This window comes from Budorcas taxicolor, chromosome 25 (genome assembly GCF_023091745.1).
Source record: "Budorcas taxicolor isolate Tak-1 chromosome 25, Takin1.1, whole genome shotgun sequence".
NCBI classification, from domain to species: domain Eukaryota; kingdom Metazoa; phylum Chordata; class Mammalia; order Artiodactyla; family Bovidae; genus Budorcas; species Budorcas taxicolor.
In genome coordinates, this window is record NC_068934.1 from 8982131 (window position 1) to 9004602 (window position 22472).

Here is a 22472-nt window from a genome sequence, read left to right on the forward strand (position 1 = left end):
AAATTTTTATTTTTGATAACTGCTTTTCAATTGCTTTTTTTTTTTTGGCCATGCCACCTGGCCTGCAGGATCTTAGTTCTCCAACCAGGGATCAAACCCTTGGCTCTTTTAGTTGAAGTTCAGAGTCTTAACTGACTTTGAACTTTGATAAAGGACTTTTCAACTTCTTTCTTGGAATTTATTAAAGATAGTAAGATTTATTACTCCTATTTCAAACACTCCATGTTATCAATATTCTCTTTAACATAAAAATTGGAAACTTAGTTGAAAAGGAACTAAATACTCCAGCATCATACAGACGTGAATATGGATGAATCTGGGGGACTTAGTTTCTAGTGCCATAGGGGAGGAACTTGGAAGTTGCCACTCCAACATAGTAATTAAAAAGTTGAACAAAAGAGACGCAGATGTAAAGAACACACTTTCAGACTCTGTGGGAGAAGGCAAGGGTGCGACGCTATGAGAGAACAGCATTGAAACACGTACATTACCATATGTAAAACAGATGACCAGTGCAAGTTCGATGCATGAAGCAGGGCACTCAAAGCCGGTGCTCTGGGACAACCTGGAAGGGTAGGGTGAGGAGGGAGGTGGGAGGGGGGTTCAGGATGGGGGACACATGTACACCCGTGGCTGATTCATGTCAATGTATGGCAAACACTACCACAATACTGTAAAGTAATTAGCCTCCAATTAAAATAAATTAATTAAAAATTTTTAAAAAATTTAAGTTGAACAAAAAAACCAGCAACTCTTGGAAACAGAGCAAACCACTCCCTGAAAGCTGGAGAAACAGATGAGCAAACACAGAGAGTCACAGATTACCCCAGTAGAGACTCAGAGTGGGAGCCACGGGAACCAGTGTGCAGCAGGAAACCCATACTGTGACCAACTGAACTGCCAAAGGCCCAGTGTAGACAAACTGGAGAGCTAAAAAGTCTAGGGGGGCCAGTCATACGGGGAACCTCACACTTCTGTGAGTTTTATCTCCAGGAGCTGAAGTAGATTCTCACAGCAAATAGAGAAAAAAAAATCTCCTCCCGCTTCAGATCACGGGGAGGGGAAAAGGAACCACTTTAAAATAAGCCAGAGCACTCTGTTCTTAATAAAGCTGGCCTTCAGGGAAAACTATATTAACCAGAGTCTAACCTGATGGGTGCTTCCCAGGTGGCTCAGTGGTAAAGAATCCACCTGCCAAGCAGGAGATGCAGGTTTGATCCCTGGATTGAGAAGATACCCTGGAGAAGGAAATGGCAACCCACTCCAGTATTCTTGCCTGGGAAATCCCATGGACAGGAGTCTGGTATGCTATAATCCATGGAGTCACAAAGAGTTGGACACAGTGATTAAACAACAACAAAACCTGATGGGTATTATGAGAGCCTAACTGGTCTGGAATAACCCAACTCCAGTCTCCTTGAGCCTTTCTGCCCTACCTAAGGGGAGAGTTACACAAAAAAATGAAAAACACCTGCAAAGCTTATAGTCCAGAGTACAGGCTTACTAAAGGACTATAGATTGCTTCATCCCCTATCCCCCCACCCCCCACACCTCAACATCACATTACTAAAGTCATATTTACAATGGTTCCTTTTACCCAATACATCATGTCCAACTATCAAGAAAAAATTACAAGACATACTAAAAGGTAAAAAACACAGCTTAAAGAGACAAAGCAAGCATCAGAACCAAACACAGCAAAGATGTTGGAATTATCAAACCAGGAATTTAAAACAACTATGATTAATATGCTAAGGTATCTTTCTAATGGACAAAGGAGTCTACATGCAAAAACAGATGGAAATGTGAGCAGAGAGATGGAAATCCTAAGAAAGAACCAAAAAGAAATGTTAGAGATTTAAAACCCAAACAAACCCAGATTGTAACAGGAATGAAGAATGCTTTCTTGATAGACTTATTATATAGTAGATATGACATGGCTGAGGAAAGAGTTTCTGAGCTTGAGGATGTATCAGTAGAAACCTCCAAAAACTGAAAAGCAAATAGAAGAATTAAAACAAAAACAGAACAGAATATCCAAGGGCTGTGGGCAACTACAGAAGGCATAACATATACATAATGGGGATACCAGAAGGAGAAGAAAAAAAGGAACAGAGCAAATATTTGCAACAATGACTGAGAACTTCCCCAAATTAATGTCAGAAACCAAATAGATTCAGCAAGCTCAGAGAAAACCAGGCAGGATAAATGCCCCCAGAACGCCGCCAAAAAAATACATCTAGGCATTTTTCAACTAGAGAAAATCAAAGATCAGCGGGGAAATTCTGAAAGAAGCCCAAGGAAAAAAATAATTTGTAGAACTAGCCTCCTTAATTATGCTCCTTAATCTTAAACAGTAATAGTACTATCTTCCAAAACAACCACTGATCTGTTCTCCCATACCCTAGAGTTTTGGCTTTTGCAGAATATCATATAAACAGAATCATACACTGATGATGAGGGTTTTGCTGAGCTTTATGAATATGTAGATGTTTGTCTTCACCAAATTTGGAAGTTGTCAGCCATTTCTTCAAATATTTTTTCTTCACAAATCTCTTTGCCTCCTCTAGTATACATAAGACACAAATGTGAGACCTCTGCTATTGTCCTTCAGGTTTTTAAGCTCTGTTTATTTTCTTTAATCTTTCTTTATTATTTAGATTGCACAACTGAACTATCAAGTTTCTTCAACATTTCCTTCCTCTATCTTCTCCATTCTGCTACTGAAATCACCTAATGAATTCTTAGTTATTTCAACATTTAATATTAATATTTGAGCTATTTTAATTTTCTGTCCCCAAATTTCAACTTGGTTCTTTTTATAGTTTCTTTTTCTCATCTGCGAACTTCAGACCTTCCATTCATTTCCAAAGTGTTTACACACTCTTTTACACTGGGTTACACAGTGTTTTGCACAGTGTTTACACAGCATTAGAATGACTGCTCTGAGAACTTTTATTGTATTTCCAACAGCAAAGTAATTGCATAATTGGTACCTGTTGATTGCTGTTTTCCCCCACAACTGACTACGATTCCCCTAGTTCTTGGTATATCATGTACTTCTGGACTATATCCTAGAGACTTAACATTGTGACACTCTTAGTCATGTTAAAGACTCTGCAGAACTGATCTGTTGTTTTTGTCATTGTGGTAGGCAATAAACGCTATTCGGTTCCAACCGCAAGTCCCAACCCACCGTTTGTGGGCTGTGGTTTCAATATTATTTTCAGTTTTCCAAGTCTTTTCAGTATTATTTAGTCTCTCCCCATATGTGCCACCAAAGGGCAGTGGTCTATGCTATAGTTCAGTTCTCAAAACCTTAACACCTCCTCAAATAAGTTCCACAATTGCTTAGCTCAGGAGTGAATTTCAGACTATATACAGATTTAGATCATCTTTTTCTCTGTCTTCTGCCTTTCCATGGTTTATCCATAGTCTGTCTCCTACATCCCTTTTCTCAATCCTCTGCCTACAATTAAATTTTTTGATTCCCCATTCAGTCGCATATTTGTTGCAGTGACATCTGCCTCAGGGATAAAGTGGTAAGGAAAACAAAGGAAGCAAAAAAGTAACACATATTCTCTCCATACTCTTCGGACCACAGGAGACCCTTTTCCCAGCTTCTGATTAAAGAGGAAGATTATCTTTCAGAGTTTTAAATGGCCGCCCAGTGCCATCGCTACCAGCCCTAGAGGACAGCCTCATGATCGGGGCCCACCTGCTGTCCCAGCAGAAGGACAAAACCAAAACACGAAACAAAAAGAAAGGCTGATTTTATGCAGAATCTTCTGTATGCAAGAGTCCTATTTTCCAGGTCTCTGACCATACATACACAGAGGAAGAGGGGGTTTCTCTTAGAGCCTTTTCTGCCTGGATCCATCGTGGGGATCGAGAATAGGGGGTTCCCTAGAGTTCAAGCCAGGAGACAGAGGATGGTGAGTGGAAGCGAAAAGGAAACTCACTGCTAATCAGTCACCAGTCCCAATTTTGACTTCCTACACCTCCTGCGATTATTTACTCTTCAGAGGTCTCATGGTAGCTCTATGTGTTCTGTTCAGAGTTTTTAGTTGTAATCAGTAGACGAGATAAGAATCTGTTTCCTCCTCCATCTCAGCAGAACTGGAACCACAGAATTTCCAGAAATAAATCCCTAACATTCACAATCAGTTGATCTGTGACAAAGGTGTCAAAGCAATTCAACAGGCAAAGAAGAGCTATTTCAACAAATGCTGCTGGGACAACTGGATATCCATATGCAACATAAATAGGTAAAACTTTGCCTCACACTGTATACAAAAGCCAACTCAAAATGGATCACAGATCTAAACGTAAAACCAAAAATTATAAAACTTTTAGAAGAAAACATAGGAGGCTCTCAGTTAGCTTAGAAAAGATTTCTTAGTGATGATACCAAAAAACCCAACAAAGTGAACCTCATCAAACTTCAGACCTAGACAATAGAAAGACAGACAACAGACTGGGGAAAAAAAATTTTTCTTCAAGTCATATATTTAATAGATTTGTATCCAGAATTTTTTTTTTTAAATCACCTCCTACAGAGGATATGGAGAGAAGGGAATCCTCTTACACTATATTGGTGGGAATGTAAATTGGTACAGCCATTATGGAGAAGAGTATGGAGGTTCCTTAAAAAGCTAAAAGTAGAGCTACCGTATTTTTTTATTTAAGTCACTTCAGTCATGTCTGACTCTACGCGACCCCACAGACGGCAGCCCACCAGGCTCCCCCGTCCCTGGGATTCTCCAGGCAAGAACACTGGAGTGGGTTGCCATTTCCTTCGCCAATGCATGAAAGTGAAAAGTGAAAGTGAAGTCGCTCAGTCATGTCCGACTCTTAGCGACCCCATGGACTGTAGCCTACCAGGCTCCTCCATCCATGGGATTTTCCAGACAAGAGTACTGGAGTGGGGTACCATTGCCTTCTCCCATTCCTGGGCATATATCCAGAGAAAAACATGATCCAAAAGGATACATGTACCCCAAGGTTCACTGCAGCCCTGTTTACAATAGCCAAGACATAGAAGCAACCTAAATGTCCATCAACAGAGGAATGGATAAAGAAGATGCGGTAAATATATCCACTGGAATAGTACTCAGCTGTTAAAAAGGTGAAATAATACCATTTGCAGCAACATGAATGGAACCAGAGTGTTAGTGAGTCAGATAGAAAAGGAGAGAAATATCATGACATCCCTCATATGTGGATTCTAAAAAAGAAATTATACAAGTGAACTTACTTACAAAACAGAAAGAGACTCACAGACTTAGAAAATGAACTTATGGTTGCGAGGAGAAGGGACAGTTAGGGACTCTGGGAAGGTCTATATTTAAAATGGATAACCAACAAGGACTTATTGTATAGCTCATGGAACTCTGCTCAATGTCATGTGTCAGCCTGGACCGGAGAGGGCTTTGGGGTTGAATGGACATAGGTATACGTATGACTGAGTCCCTTTGCTGTTCAGCTGAAACTACCACAACATTGTTAACCAGCTATATCCCAATACAAAATATAAAAAGTTCAAAGTTTGAAAAAAAAATTACCTCCTACAACTTGAGAAACAAAACACACAAAACTTGGCAAAAGATTTTAGCAGACATTTTATCAAAGATATACCAATGACTAATAAGCACATGGCAAGATTCCCAACATCATTAGTCACTGTTGTTGTTTAGTTGCTAAGTTGTGTCCTACTCTTTTACAACCCCATGGACTGTAGCCCACCAGGCTTGGGACTGTAGCCCCCTCCGTCCATGAGATCCCAGGTAAGAATACTGCAGTGAGTTGCCATTTTCTTCTTCAGGGGATCCTCCCAACCCAGCAACTGAACCCACATCTTCTGCATTAGCAAGTGGGTTCTTTACCACTGAGCTACCAGGGAAGGCCCGTTAGTCATTAAGTAAAGGCAAATTACAGCCACAGTGAGATATAGCAACATATTTTTAGAATGGTTATAATCAAAAAGACTGGTAATACCAAATGCTGGCAAAGATGTTGACAAATTGGACCTCCTGTCCATTGCCACTTGGAATGTAAAATAATATAGCCACTTTTTCTTTTAAAAGTTCCTCCTATTATAATAGGAGGGAAGGGGGCAGGGCACAACTTTTGAAAGAGTGGCATAGCCCAAGGACACAACACAAACCTACTAAAATCAAATGGGTCCAAGATGGCAGACAAGTCAACTTCCACTAGACCTTGATTCTCAATAAGCAAGTTAAATGGCACACCCAGAGGCACCATGACAGTTCCAAGGCACTGTCAAAAGACCAAGGAGTGGGCAGTGGCCCAATTCCTGGAAATCTCCACCCATTCCCCAAAATAGTTGGAATAATCCTCCCAATCATTAGCATATGAAATTACCCAGCCCATAAAAACTAACCATGTCACATTTTCATGCCTACACTTGCCCTCTGCTATGGCCCACACTCTGTGGAGGGTGCTTTTCTCTGAATCTGAATAAGCCCATTTCTTACCTATCACTTTGTCTCTCACTGAACTCTTTCTGCAACCAGATATCAAGATCCTGAGCTTCTTTAGATCCTGAAACCAGGTACAGTGGGTTTTGGCTTGGTTTGAGCACATGGGTCAACGCCCTATCCAAGGTAAACGGTTTCAATATGACTGAGCAATTTCACTCTCAGTATCAAACCAAGAGACATTAAAACATATGTCAACACACAAGTCTTCTATGCAAATGCTCACAGAAATATTATTCATAATAGCCAAAAACTGGAAACTGTCCATATGTTCATTAGCTGGTTAGTAGATGAACAAAATATTATCCACACAATGGAATACTACTCAGTCACGAAAAGGAAAAACTACTATGGATGAATCTCAAAAACGTGCTAAGTGAAAGAAGTCAGACATGAAAGAGTATATATTGTGTGTGTATGCATGCATGCATGCTAAGTCACTTCAGTCGTGTCTGACTCTTTGCGAAACTTGGACAATAGATAGCCCACAAGGCTGCTCTGTCCATGGGATTCTCCAGGCAAGACAATGGAGTGGGTTGCCCTGCCCTCCTCCAGGAGATCTTCCTGACCCAGGGATCAAATCCGCATCTCTTATGTCTTCTGCATTGGCAGGCAGGTTCTTTACCACTAGTGATACCTAGGAAGCGCCATATATTCTATGATTCCATATATATGAAACTTTCAGAAAAAGGAAATCTATGGATTTGTGCTTTAATAAAGAATATATCTGTGTTTTGCTCCCTGTTCCTGGTACACAGCTTTAAACATCCTTGGAATTTCCTGAGTGGTATAAGTATCTGTTATGCTAATGAAGTGATTCATAGCTTTAGGATCTGGGCTGATCACCAGAAAGACCAACCACACCATTTAACACAAGTCTCAAGTTCTGCCACATCCTTACTGTCTTTACATTGCAAACTCATCTACTGAGAAAAAAGCCAAGAGTCAACAAAGAAAGAAAAAAAGATGTACAAACAAAATGGTAAAAATTATCATTGGACAGACATTTTTATACAAAATTAAATTTTTTGGAAATTCAAAATGTTTCAGTTACTTGCTGCTAAACTCACCCCAACACTACACACAAAATTCATTTGGTATATGAGGTACAAAGAAACATTTTCTGTATATCTAAAGACTTGATTTTCAAAAGATAGCCTACATTCGCTAATGCTCTCAACCACATACAGCTATATAACCAAAGTAGGCAAGTTTAATAAGTTCAGGGGGAGGTAGTTGGAACTGGCCTTACCCATGTGGAAATAATCGCTTTCCTGGCCTACAGCTCTTCCTATTAGGATCAAAACAGACTGATGTTATCTTAAGAACCCTTCCAATTTTTGAAAAATAAAACCTAAGTGTTCCATAGTTAGCCAGATATTGTCCAGATATTGTTTGTTTTGTTTAAGGAGAAAATTATGGCATATTTATTTTTGTACTTAAATCAAAAGCAGAGTTACTATTATGAAGAAAATAAGGGCATTCTGAAAGATAATTATCTCAGTACAGAAAGGCATATACAGAGTTGGTAGAGACAAGGCCACCAAGCTTAAACACTGTGATCTGATATTATTAAAACCTCACCTTGGCCCATGGCCTTCTTTGGATCAGAATTTTCCAAATAAACTGTTTGTTCACCAAGAATATGAAATAATGTGATAGCATACAAATGGTGAGCCATTTAAATTCAATACAGTGACAAGGATAAACTATTACAGCAAGAATAAAATACAAATTCTGAAGCTCAATGTTTTACAATGCCATTCTGGCATGGATTCTAAATTTTCTAAGCACCTGCCAAAATATAACATGTTGTTTTGATTCATGGAATTGGAAGAGTGGGAAAAAAAAATGAAGTCAGACAAGTCTTCTGCCCCTGGCAGTTCAGTATCTATAGCATCTAGACTGATGGCTATTAAGAAACACAACTTTGTAAAAGCAAACAATATAGCCAACCCCAGACCTCCTTGAAGTCTCTTTTTAATGTTTCACCACCCTGAAATCATGACTAATGACTCCAGTTATCTCCAACTTTCTGTCCTATAATCAAAACTCATTTCTTCCCACCTCATCAAGAGACAGGAATGGGACTTCTTTATATATACCTTGCTTATTATAAATACTCCCTAGCCCTTAACCTTGCTCTCTATATCCTTTTCTGTATTTGTTTTCTCCTTACCAAGGTGTTACCCATTTTCCCCATATGCTTTTTTTAAGCTATACCCTACTTGCTTCTTGAAAGGAAAAAACATCACAGTAACTTTTCTAGGCTAAACTCTAATAGACTACAGTCACCTGTCAGCATCCACAGGGGACTGCCTCCAGAACTGCCACAGGTGCCAAAATCCACAGATGCTCGGGTTCCTTACATAAAACAGCTTAGTACAGTCAGCCCTACACACATGCGGATGTGGAAACCATGAACATCGAGGTCCATCTGCATTTGCATGGTTTACCACTATACGCAGAATGAGGAAATCCCTGCCAAAGGAAAAACAATAAACTTGAAAATATTGTTTGAAGACACTTTAAAGTGGTCAGAATTTTTTTTCCCCCTTAGTGATATGGGGATATGAGAGAAAGCTAGTCAAGTTAACAAAGAGCATATTTCAATGGCAACAGATGTGTAAACTTATCTTCATATTTTCTTCCCATTAAAATACAATACATAAATCAAAGATGTTATCATAGAAGAGATAGTCCAATTTTCCTGGACAGGATTCTTCACTGCCGAGCCACCAGGGAAGCTCGCAGCTATTGGCATAGCTACGGATCCAAAATATCTGTCTCCCATTACCAGCGGTTAGAGATGCCCATATACTCATGTTAATATAGAAAATATATCATCCTACTTAATTCAATATGAGTGGATGCTTTTAATCCTATTTAAACAAGACAACAGGACAGTGCATGGCAAGGCCCTAAGTGACAGGCTTATGGACGCAGTCATGGGGCTATAAAGTTTCCTGAGAGCTTAAACCAGATTAGTCTTATTTATAATTAAAACCCAGCACTTTGCATAGCACCTGGCACTCAGTTAATACTTAGGGAAGAATGGAGGGGAGGTAACACTCGATCTGCTACCAGCACCACGTGTTATATCTACCTTTAAGATGCGCTCAGCAAGTACTGCTCACTGATTAAATTTTACAAGCCCCTAGGTACCAGCACTCTAATAGCTTCAGAAATTTCACTATTGAAAATACTAATACACTGCTTATTAAAGACATGTATTTCCTGTGTTTCAGTTGTTGCGATCATGTCCAACTCTCTGTAACCCTATGGACTCTATCCCACCAGGTTCCTTTGTCCACTGGATTTTCTAGGCAGGAATACTGGAGTGGGTTGCCATTTCCTTCTCCAGAGGATCTTCCTGACCCAGGAATCGAACGAACATCTCCTGCTTCGCAGACGGATTCTTTACTGCTGAGCTACCAGGGAAGCGCATATATTTCCTGAGGTGATATTAAAAGAGAAATAGCTTAAAAATATATTTAATTAAGCAAAAAACCAAGTAATTTTAAAAATATAAATAGAAGTTTACTTCTAGGTTTCCTTATATAAAGAACTTGCATTCATAATAGGAAATTCTTGATTCGAGTATTATATTAAGTTGAATATAATTTTAACATAATTTCAAGTTTTGGACATGTATCTAATATCTTAATGATCAATTAACTTTGTGACTAAGAGTGAATATAAATATGTGTATTTTATAGATTCTTCAAGTATACCTTAAGGCATGAAAAAATTTTGTTTAAAAATGTATCATTCTATTTATGACCTTTATGATTTTAGAATAATCAGTTCAGTTCAATCACTCAGTCGTGTCTGACTCTTTGCGACCCCATGAATCGCAGCACGCCAGGCCTCCCTGTCCATCACCATCTCCCAGAGTTCCCTCAGACTCACGTCCATCAAGTCCATGATGCCATCCAGCCATCTCATCCTCGGTCGTCCCCTACTCCTCCTGCCCCAAATCCCTCCCAGCATCAGAGTCTTTACCAATGAGTCAACTCTTCGCATGAGGTGGCCAAAGTACTGGAGCTTCAGCTTCAGGATCATTCCTTCCAAAGAAATCCCAGGGCTGATCTCCTTCAGAATGGACTGGTTGGATCTCCTTGCAGTCCAAGAGACTCTCAAGAGTCTTCTCCAACACCACAGTTCAAAAGCATCAATTCTTCGGCACTCAGCCTTCTTCACAGTCCAACTCTCACATCCATATATGATCACAGGAAAAACCATAGCCTTGACTAGACGGACCTTAGTCGGCAAAGTAATGTCTCTGCTTTTGAATATGCTATCTAGGTTGGTCAAAACTTTTCTTCCAAGGAGTAAGCGTCTTTTAATTTCACAGCTGCAGTCACCATCTGCAGTGATTTTGGAGCCGCAAAAAATAAAGTCTGACACTGTTTCCACTGTTTCCCCATCTATTTCCCATGAAGTGATAGGACTGGATGCCATGATCTTCGTTGTCTGAATGTTGAGCTTTAAGCCAACATTTTCACTCTCCTCTTTCACTTTCATCAAGAGGCTTTTTAGTTCTTCACTTTCTGCCATAAGGGTGGTGTCATCTGCATATCTGAGGTTATTGATGTTTCTCCTGGCAATCTTGATTCCAGCTTGTGTTTCTTCCAGTCCAGCGTTTCTCATGATGTACTCTGCCTATAAGTTAAATAAGCAGGGTGACAATATACAGCCTTGACGCACTCCTTTTCCTATTTGGAACCAGTCTGTTGTTCCATGTCCAGTTCTAACTGTTGCTTCCTGACCTGCATACAGATTTCTCAAGAGGCAGGTCAGGTGGTCTGGTATTCCCATCTCTCTCAGAATTTTCTGAACTAACTTACCCTACTCAAATTACTTGTTTCTTCCCTTATCATTTAAACTGCTCATGCTTTTAAACCATATACTTGCTTATACCTCCTTTTGAAGCTCTGCAATTATAATTACTTCCCCCATTGCTTTGTACTTTTCAATCTTCTTCCATAATTAGAACTAAGTTATCAATGGATTAGAATACAAGCTCCCCAAAGACAAGGATATTTTGCTTACTGATGGAATGCAAGCACCTAAAAAAATGCCATCAGTCCATCCAAAGGAGATCAGCCTTGGGTGTTCATTGGTAGGACTGATGTTGAAGCTGAAACTCCAATACTTTGGCCACCTGATGTGAAGAGCTGACTCATCTGAAAAGACCCTGATGCTGGGAAAGATTGAGGGCAGGAGGAGAAGGGGACGACAGAGGATGAGATGGTTGGATGGCATCACCGACTCAATGGACATGGGTTTGGATGGACTCCGGGAGTTGGTGATGGACAGGGAGGCCTGGTGTGCTGCGGTTCATGGGGTCGCAAAGAGTCAGACACGACTAAGTGACTGAACTGAACTGAAAAAAATGCCAGGAATATTAGAAGCTGCTCAAAAAATACTTTCAAGGATTATTTCTCCTTCCATTCATCAGAGTCTCTAACATAAAGACACAGATATGAAACACTAAACTTTTTGGAAAAATGAAGACAGATATGTTTGTACTTTAGAAATTCACAAATTTTTTTAAAGTTAATAGAGCTGTAACAGATGAATCAACCTGCTGGCTATAGGAAGTCATTAGCTTCTTCATTACATAATACTCTGTGATTCAGTGGATATACAACGGCAGCTAACACAGGGAAGGAAAATGTTTTAAGTGTTTAAAGTCCTAGAGTTTAAAATCCTGCCTTTCTATGGTGAAGAACTGCTTAACTTTGCTCTCTTTTATAACTATGGGTTAAGAATAAGTGAAAGTCGCTCAGTTGTGTCCAAATCTTTGCGACCCCATGGACTATATAGTCCATGGAATTCTCCAGGCCACAGTACTGGAATGGGTAGCCTTTCCTTTCTCCAGGAGATCTTCCCAACCCAGGGATAGAATCCAGGTCTCCCGCATAACAGGGGGATTCTTGACCAGCTGAGCCACCAGGGAAGCCCAAGAATACTGGAGTGGGTAGGCTATGCCTTCTCCAGGGGATCTTCCTGACCTAGGAATCGAACCACGGTCTCCTGCACTGCAGGTGGTTTCTTTACCAGTCGAGCCACCAGGTAAGCTCCTGAATTAAGAACAACCTAATGAAAACACACTGATTTCTGGATTATTCAGGTTCAAGTTATACAACAGTATATAACTCTTGAAATACATAAATTAAAGAGAGCAATTTTATCTCTTTTTTTTTAAACAACTTGTTTCATCCTATACATAAGTAAGGCTGAAAATACGATTATCCCTTTCTCGAAAAAGTTTTAAAACCACAATTTTTTATTCAAGTACATCTAAAAACTATTTTTGATAGTGATAATTTTACAAGTTAGCCTTCCAAATAAACACACTACAAAATTCTACTCCCCCAAATTACCTGCTTTATAGCATTTTTATGCAATTTAATCAAAACACAAAAATCCAGCTAGCCCATACACAGGACTGTACAAAGAACACATCAACATGGTCAGGCATTCAGTGACAAAACAGAATTGTGAAGGGTCACTATTTTTCTCTCTTCATTTTAAGCCATATATTTCACTACACATATGAAAAGATAACAGTGATAATTAGAATGCATCAAAAACGTATGGCTAATTACATAATCTCAGAGGTCTTAGCTATTGAGCTATAGCTATTTTCCAATTGTCAAACTACAGGACAACTGAATGAATAGAAAACTCTAAGTAAGTGAATACACTGAGGGAGATTATATTATATAGTGGAATGAATGGGTTTGGAAGATACACTGGAGTTCACATCTCAGAACTCCCATCTCCCAGTTGTTTTGTTTGATCATAGGCAAAATGTTTAACTTCTCTGAGACTTGGTTTATGTATAAAATGGGTATATTTCTCCCTTGCAGAGTTGTGATGAAGATTTAAAAGGATAATGTGTCATTCATTTGCTTAAATTCTCTAATGATTCATTATAACTTAGAAAAAAATTACAAACCCCTTCAAAAATTACCTTCTTATTTTCAAAGAAAGGAATCATGTTTTCTGGTCTCAACATTTCTTAAAATATGCAAGTAGAAATGTTCAATAGGTAGACAAAACATAGGCTTAAAGTCGGAATTCAGGGAAGGGTAGGACTTCTCTGGTGGGTCAGTGGTAAAGAATCCACCTGCAATGTAGGAGATGTGGGTTCAATCCCTGAGTCAGGAAGATCTCCTGGAAAAGGAAATGGCAACCTATTCTAGTTTTCTTGCCTGGGAAACCCCACAGAAAGAGGAGCCTGGTGAACTACAGCCCATAGGGTCACAGAAAGTTGGATACAACTTAGCAACTAAACCACCACCACCAACACAGGGAAGGATACACAAGAGACAAGCAAAGCTCAGTGTCATCAAGCATTCAGATCACAAATTTATTCAAAGACTACTATCTTTGTAAACTTGATACACCGGTCTTCATTCCTCCTACCTGATATCATTGTCATGAAGTTACTTATTAATGCCTACTTAACAAATATTTTCACAGTAATGAGCTAAAACAATTTTCCAACTACCCTAGAACAAGTAAGCTCCTTACTAACCATCTCCCTTAGCATGTCATAAGTTTTCTAAATTCTAAATTTCTAAATTTGCTTTAAGTAAACCAAAAACTTTTGGTTTATCTCCTACCTCCAAAAACTCTCTATTATTGACCAGACACTAAAATTTAGCACAGTCCTAGGTGGCACAAGTGATAAGGAACTTGCCTGCCAATGCAGGAGACATAAGAGACGTTGGTTCTATCCCTAGCGGGAAGATCCCTTGGAGGAGGGCATGGCAATCCACTCCAGTATTCTTGCCTGGAGAATGCCCATGGACAGAGGAGCCTGGTGGGCTGCAGTCCATGGGGTTGTAAAAAGTCAGACACAACTGAAGTGACTAGGCTTGCATGCAAGTGGAATCTGGACTCGGACTCTAGTTACTTCCAGACTCAACCTTAACTAAACATTTCTACTCTTTTTCAGGTTTTTTCCCATGTATTGAAGCCACTGTTTCCCCCACCAGAGAGTAAGCTCCCCTAGAGGCAAGAACCATATTATATCATCTATTCCCATAGCACTTAGCCTATTATGTCCAAAAATATCTGTGCCACTTGTACATACATATATTCAATAATTTCTTTGTTTTCCTTTGTCTTAATTGTTTATTTCCCGAAGTTAAATAATTAAAACTAATTTGTAGCCTATCCCAGCTACCATTTACTGAATACTCACTACGCATCACTCTGTATTTTTTTAATCTACAGAATATTATCATATTTATCAACCCTAAAATATCATAGACTTAATTTTAGAGGTGTTAAGATGTGAAAAATAGTAAATGGTGACTATGAGGTGTCACTGATTAGAAGACATATTCCATTTTCAGAGATCTTAAAATGCAAGAAAAAATGTCCAAGAGAGGGCTTAAAAATTTTGTCCTCGTTAATACCTGTTAACCAGGTATGACTCTTACAATCTTCAGTTACAATCTTCAGTAACTGAGGGAGGAATGAATCAGAAGCAAGCTGATTTAACTACTTCCTCTCCATAAAGTAAAATATATACATGCATACTATGTGTTGATATGCTCAGAATACTTATAAAACTGTCTTGCATATATTTACTTTCCCAAACTTTTTATAAAGTTCAAAAGATCACTGATAACTCCCATTAAAAAAATCATAGTAATTACTAAAACCTAAAATTCATACTGACAAAACTTTTAGGCAGATAAATATGCCCAACTTTATTAATGGCAATATTTTTCTCCTCTCAAAAAATACAGAGTTTAGTTTGTTGAGAATACAAAGAGATGAATTAAGTATTTTTCATAGACAAACTATATATTATAAATCAATACCAAAGTAATTTGCCAATATACATACAATTAAACATTTAAAGGCATATAATTTCCAAATGACAATACATTTTCACCTAACAGACTGATATATCTGCTGCTGCTGCTAAGTGGCTTCAGTCGTGTATGACTCTGTGCGACCCCACAGACGGCAGCCGACCAGGCTCCGCCGTCCCTGGGATTCTCCAAGCAAGAACACTGGAGTGGGTTAAGTATTTGCTAGTAGAATACAAAAGGGAACATGGCAATGTGACATTATGTTCAACCTCAACCTAAAGATATCTTAGTAAGGAAGTGAATAAAGAAAAAGCAGACAGAGTGGTAATGGAACCAGTAACAATTTGGTAGTGAAAATTTATTTCAGGTACTAGATTTTTAAAGAATTGGTAGGAGCATTTAGACAAATCTAAACTTAGACTCTTAGTTGAGCCGCAACTACAAGAAAGGACAGACTAAACTCCATTTCTCTCCCTCCCACTACCCTTCCTTCTGCGATAAATACTAATATTTCAAATTATTTTATGTTAACAAAGAAGTATCACAATTGTAGAACATAAAACAGGAAGAAAGAAAGAAATACGGGGCTATTTTCAATAAATATATATGTATTTGAGGAAGTTATTATTAAATGTTATTTTCTTTTAAGAGTAAAAACAATTAGTAACCAAAGATTAAAAGGTTCAGCAATTTATATTCAACCGAAGATCAGGTTCTAATATGACTTAACTGAAATCAATTTGTAGGTCAGATTCACTCAGTATTATGTACTTCAGATATTTTCAATTTGTTATATTAATTTAAAAAACTATGAATTAAGAACTAATAAATATACAAAAATTCTCATCTTACTTCTCCATTTCTTAATGTTGTGATGACTCCTCTTGCTACACCCATTCTAAATAGTGTTTCTGTGGCCTGTGAATTTAAAAGAAAAAAAAAGCAAAGATATATCATCTGTAATCTGTATTTAACTGTACATTCCAACACCAAAATGCAAAACAATATTACATTTTTCAGGAACTTCTAAGGGAGCATGAATAACGTATAATAAGCTTTATACTATACTCCAAAAACATCATTTTGAGAACATTTTAATGTTATAAAGAGCTCAAACTGCAATGTTTCAAAGGTTATTTTGATCTGCTATTTTCACTTCACACCTATAGTTTCAAATTAGAACACTTAAATAAGTATAAAACTTAGTTTGGTTAACAAAAATTAAATAAGAACTTAGAACTTGAATTCAATTCAGAAATTACCATTTATTCTGATTGGTATACAAATACCAGTCCAAATAAGTTGACTGGTACTGAAATACTGACAGAAAATGAAGTAATTCTATGATGTTGTGTATTAAATAGCACCTGAGAAGACTTAATGCTTTCTATACACTAACAATGGACAATCCTACAAGGAAACTAAGAATTTTGTTTATAACAGTATCAAAAAAAAATTTTAAGACATAGGAATAAATTTAACCAAAGAAGCAGAAGACTTATTCCCTGAAAACTAAAAAACACTGCCCAAAGATCTAAAAATATAAATAAATGCAAAGACAACCTGTGTTCATCAATTAAAAGACATAATATTGTTAAGATATCAATACTATCCAAAATGACCTATAGAGTCAATGCTATTCCTATCAAAATTCCAATGATTTCTTTACACAAATATACAAATCCATCCTAAAATTCATATGCAACCCCAAAGACCCCAAACAGCCAAAACAATTTTGAAAAAGAAGAGCAAAGCTGGAGGACTCACACCTTCCAATTTCAAAACTTACTTTAAAGCTACAGTAATCATAAAGATATGTATAGGCCAATGAAATAGAAGACAGAACCTGAGAACAAACTTTATAAACAGTCTAATGATGTTCAAGCAAAGTACTGAGACCATTCAATGGAGAAAGGACAGTCTTTTTAACAAATGGTACTGGGAAAACTGGACAAACACTACTAAATTTGTGAATTCGGCACATGAACATAATTTCAATCCATAACTTAGAGTTAAAATAGGCCACTAATAGGGAGGAAGAAGGGTTATCCATACACACAAACAAAAAACAAGCAATAAATGAATGACTTTGCTAAGACAGATTTTTACAAATGCATATATAACTAGAAATTGAAAGATTTACAGACATTTGCATTAAAAGAAAAAGTTTACCAATAATACATTGTAATTTTTTCTCATTCTTAATGATTGTACACTAAATTACATCTTCCATCTTTCTGTTTCTTTTGAAAACCTTATTTAATCTAGTGATGTGATTAACAGGCCTCATCTAGGTCAGGTTAGTTACTACATATATTTGAGAAGCAAAAGGGGAAAGGCAGAGACAGCAAGCACTTCGGATAAAACACACAACTTCTCCTCTAAACCACATCAAACTACTTTACTCTTTTGTGACTCACAAACCTGAGATAGTTTGAAGATTTAATTATTCTTTTGCACTTTCTCCAATAGAGAAAGAACACTAAATTCAATCTTTTGTTTCCAACTAAATTGATTTATTTCATGAGCTCTTCCCACCAACATTTTTAAGGACGTTTCATTCTGACAGCTCTCTGTCAATTCAGCTCAACTTCCTTTGATTCTATAGGAAAGCACTGGAGTGGACAACATTCTTTTGACCTCTGCTAAAGAGACTGCTTTTAATTTACTTGTACCCAAACAACGACTAACAAGTGTCCAAAACAATGAGATACAGGGCTAGTTCTCAGCATCTGTAAATTTACCACTAACAAATTCTTCATTGAAATTTCCCTCTCTTCGAGTTTTGATAATAACTAAAATGATTAACACTAAAAACATTCATTAGACGTTTGTCAGTGGCAGAGAAAAAAACATCTGTAGGTTCTCAGTTAAAAATAGGTTAGCGAGAGAGACTGCTTTTAGGAAAAGTGTTGGATGAAGCAACTCAGGGACATGAAATCTAGATGGAAGAAATGCAAAGTTGAAGAATGGATCCTTGTGTTTGGGTATGTGGGTGTATGTGTGTGTGTGTGCATGCGTGTGCACACACACAAGCCAAAAAAAGATCCAGAAGGATCTTTTCTAATATTCTATCATGCACATATACCATTTGCTAACAGTAAAAAGAAAAAGGGAAAAATAAAAGTAACAATTGTTATACACTAAAAGATGAAATAGATTTAAAACAGAATTTTGGAACAGTGTAAAATATTATAAGACAAGCAATACTACATTGAATGGCTCCCAAAGTGAAAATAATCAAAATTCAACAGAGACTCATTTCTTATAGTCCAATGCATTTTAATTCATTATATCAACACAAAATAAGTCATCTTAACAGGAAATATATACTTAATAGACTTCACCTTGAAAATCATCATATTATAGAAAGACTTCAATGGGTTAAATTAATATGCAGTCTATACATATAAACAGAAAAGCTGTATTTAGCATATATTTATTTCCTATTTCCTATATTTACTTCCTATTAGTGAAGCAACTAGAATTCTAGTTATCTTATTCCCACTATTTACTATCTTGCTAAGCCTCAGACAGGTTACCAAGATAGTGAATAAGACCTGACCTCCTCTGTAAAAAGGTGACAGTTAATATCAGCCTGTTTTCCTGTGTTGGTTAGCGATTATGTTCATGTATGTGAAAAGCTCAGTAAAGAGCTACATAAAGGTAAAATAGTGAATCCAGGATCTACTTTAGGACTTCATGAGATGAAAAGATGTTTGATAAAACACACATTTTTATGTATTTCCAGGGCCTTAAAAAAAAATAACATAACATAAAGATTAAGAAAGCAGGTTTTAGAAACAGGCTGTTCAATTCAAAATCTAGCTTTGCTATTTGTAAGATGTGTGATCCAAACAAGCAATTTATTTCTTTGAGTGCAACTTCACAATTAACAAAATCAGGATAACAACAGTACGGAACTCAAAGAAAATTAGAAGTGTTCAATAGATAATTTTATTGCTATTAATATCCTAAAAAAATACAAAATTCCAATCCTACCTTTAAAAGTGGTCATCAGATTACAGTTAAAATACAATTAAAAACTACATCAGATGGGAATTAAAAATGTACTATATAAAACAGTCACCGCAATTAACACGTTATACCATATGGCTATTTATTTATGCTAACATTCTTGATAAGACAACAGAAAATAAAGAAAACTTACATTATTTCATAAAGATTAATTTAGCAACAGAAATAATATGTAATAGTCATTCCCCAGCTGTTTATCCTGGCCACAGAAGAAAAAGATATTTAAATACTGAAGCTTTTAAGCACCAGCTGCTTTCCTTCTTTATGATGATAAAAATACAAAGTAAAAAATAGGAAAATTGAGCATTAGCTATCTCAGTTCAGTTCAGTTCAGAAGCTCAGTCGTGTCCGACTCTTTGCGACCCCATGGACCACAGCACCCCAGGCCTCCCTGTCCACCACCAACTCCCGGAGTCCACCCAAACCCATGTCCATTGAGTTGGTGATGCCATCCAACCATCTCATCCTTTGTCGTCCCCTTCTCCTCCCACCTTCAATCTTTCCCAGCATCAGGGTCTTTTCAAATGAGTCAGTTCTTCTCATCAGGTAGCCAAAGTACTGGAGTTTCAGCTTCAGCATCAGTCCTTCCAGTGAATATCCAGGACTGATTTCCTTTAGGATTGACTGGCTAGATCTCCTTGCAATCCGATGGACTCTCAAGAGTCTTCTCCAACACCACAGTTCAAATGCATCAATTCTTCAGCGCTCAGCTTTCTTTATAGTCCAACTCTCACATCCATACATGACTACTGGAAAAACCAGAACTTTGACTAGATGGCCTTGTTGGCAAGGTAATGTCTCTGCTTTTTAATATGCTGCCTAGGCTGGTCATAACTATCCTTCCAAGGAGCAAGCATCTTCTAATTTCATGGCTGCAATCAACGTCTGCACTGATTTTGGAGCCCAAAAAAAGAAAGTCAGCCACTGTTTCCACTGTTGACCCATCTATTTACCATGAAGTGATGGGACCAGATGGCATGACCTTAGTTTTCTGAATGTTGAGCTTTAAGCCAACTTTTGCACTCTCCTCTTTCACTTTCATCAAGAGGCTCTTTAGTTCCTCTTCACTTTCTGCCATAAGGGTGGTGTCATCTGCATATCTGAGGTTATTGATATTTCTCCTGGCAATCTTGATTCCAGCTTGTGCTTCATCCAGTCTCGCATTTCACATGATGTACTCTGCATAGAAGTTAAATAAGCAGGGTGACAATACATAGCCTCGACGTACTTCTCTCCCGATTTGGAACCAGTCTGTTGTTCCATGTCCAGTTGTAACTGTTGCTTCCTGACCTGCATACAGATTTCTCAATGAGCTACAAGGGAAGCCCAAGAATACTGGAGTGGGTAGCCCATCCCTTCTCCAGTGAATCTTCCCTACCCAGGCATTGAACCAGGGTCTCCTGCATTGTAGGTGGATTCTGTACCAACTGAGCTATGAGGGAAGCCCTATTAGCTATCTGCTCCTAACTAAAGAATCACAGCATGAAAAAAAAAAAAAAAAAAAGAATCACAGCATGACAAAAATCTAGCCATATACCTTCAAAATACACAAAGGCATTAGCTTAGCAACCGAGACCTTTATGAAGTCCCCAAACCTTTCTCATACTCTTCCCTCCAGGCAGCTGCCTACACCTCACCGCTTTCCAGCTCACAAATTACAGCTCATAACCTCTGGGCCCTTGCACTGCAGCAGCTACAGCCCAGGGAGCAAAGGCTCTGAGACGAACTCTGTCTGTCTAGCCAGGAAATAGGGAAGAGGGGCTCGAGTGAAGCAGAGAATGTGTAGGGAATTAATTTCCAGCTTGGGGGGGCAGGGGCGGGCGGGGGTCGACAGGAGGTGTTTTCATTTTTCCTCTTGACTCCGCCCCCAAGAACGGGTCCCAGTTATATAATAAAGCAGCACCAGTGCAGGTAGTTAAAACTACAAAATCAACCCTGTTCTTCTAGGCAAGGGCCTATGGAAAGGGGACACTTGTAGTCCAAAGAAGAGAGGAAGAATCCTCAGTTTTGTTTTGTTTTTTCCCACTCTTTTTCTCTATTCATTTTCTCCCAACAGCAGACCCTGGTCGGTGTGTGCAGCTGAGACAGCAGAGCAGACAGCTAGAGCTCTGAGAGCAATCTGTCTTTCTGGCCAGAGGACCAGGAAAAGGAGACTCAGTGAAGCAGAAACTAAAGAGGTAATCCCAGAAAGAAGAGCTACAAAAGGGAATCCCTTAACTAAAGCTGTGTTTGAACTAGCAAAACTACAGAGCTCACTCCCCATCAGCTGATGCATGGAACAGACCTAAGTAGCAAAGCAAAGGCTTTGAGAGGAAAGCTACAATTAAAACTACCACCCAAATCCTAGCACAGCCCACGAGGGGCACACAGCCAGGACCACGACAGAGCAGCACAAGAACTAACACTGGAACTAACAAAGCAACTGACGCTGGAACTCCTGCTCACTGGAGACGAGACAGAACTTGCAGTCTGAATCTAACAGGTGACTGCCAACTACCAAAGTAAAAAATAATGAGTAAAAATACATAAAAATAAAAATGGCACTGAAACAGGTATATTATCATATGTGAAACAAATCGCCAGTCCAGGTTCGATGCATGTTACAGGGTGCTCAGGGCTGGTGCACTGGGATGACCCAGACGGATGGGATGGGGAGGGAGGTGGGACGGGGGTTCAGGATGGGGAACACATGTACACCCATGGCAGATTCATGTCAATGTATGGCAAAACGAATACAATATTGTAAAGTAATTAGCCTCCAATTAAAATAAATACATTTATATTTAAAAAATTAAATTAAATTAAATGTTTAAAAAATCATCACTCTCTAGAGCATTTTAACATGACCCGGAATCACACAGCATTATATTCAAAATACCCAGAAGCAATCCAAAATTACTCAACCTGAAAATACAAAAATCTTGACCACTTCTCAAAGGAAAAACAATCAGATGCTAAAATTACCAGAAAGGACTGGTAAAGAAGCTATAATAACCGTGTTTCATGAAGTAAGGTTAAACACACTTGCAATGGATGGAAAGAGAAGTTCTCAGCAGAGAAACGGAAATTGAAAAAAAATGGAATTATT

At 38.2% G+C, this 22472-nt stretch overlaps 1 protein-coding gene across 1 annotated transcript in view; it reads right to left on the reverse strand.

Annotated features, from left to right (window-relative positions):
- Positions 1-22472, reverse strand: part of TMEM135 (transmembrane protein 135) — a 245876-nt gene that overhangs the window by 131902 nt on the left and 91502 nt on the right. The window contains exon 5 of the mRNA XM_052662242.1: positions 16199-16264. Within this exon, the coding sequence (XP_052518202.1) occupies positions 16199-16264 (66 nt within the window). The remainder of the gene's footprint in view (positions 1-16198; positions 16265-22472) is intronic.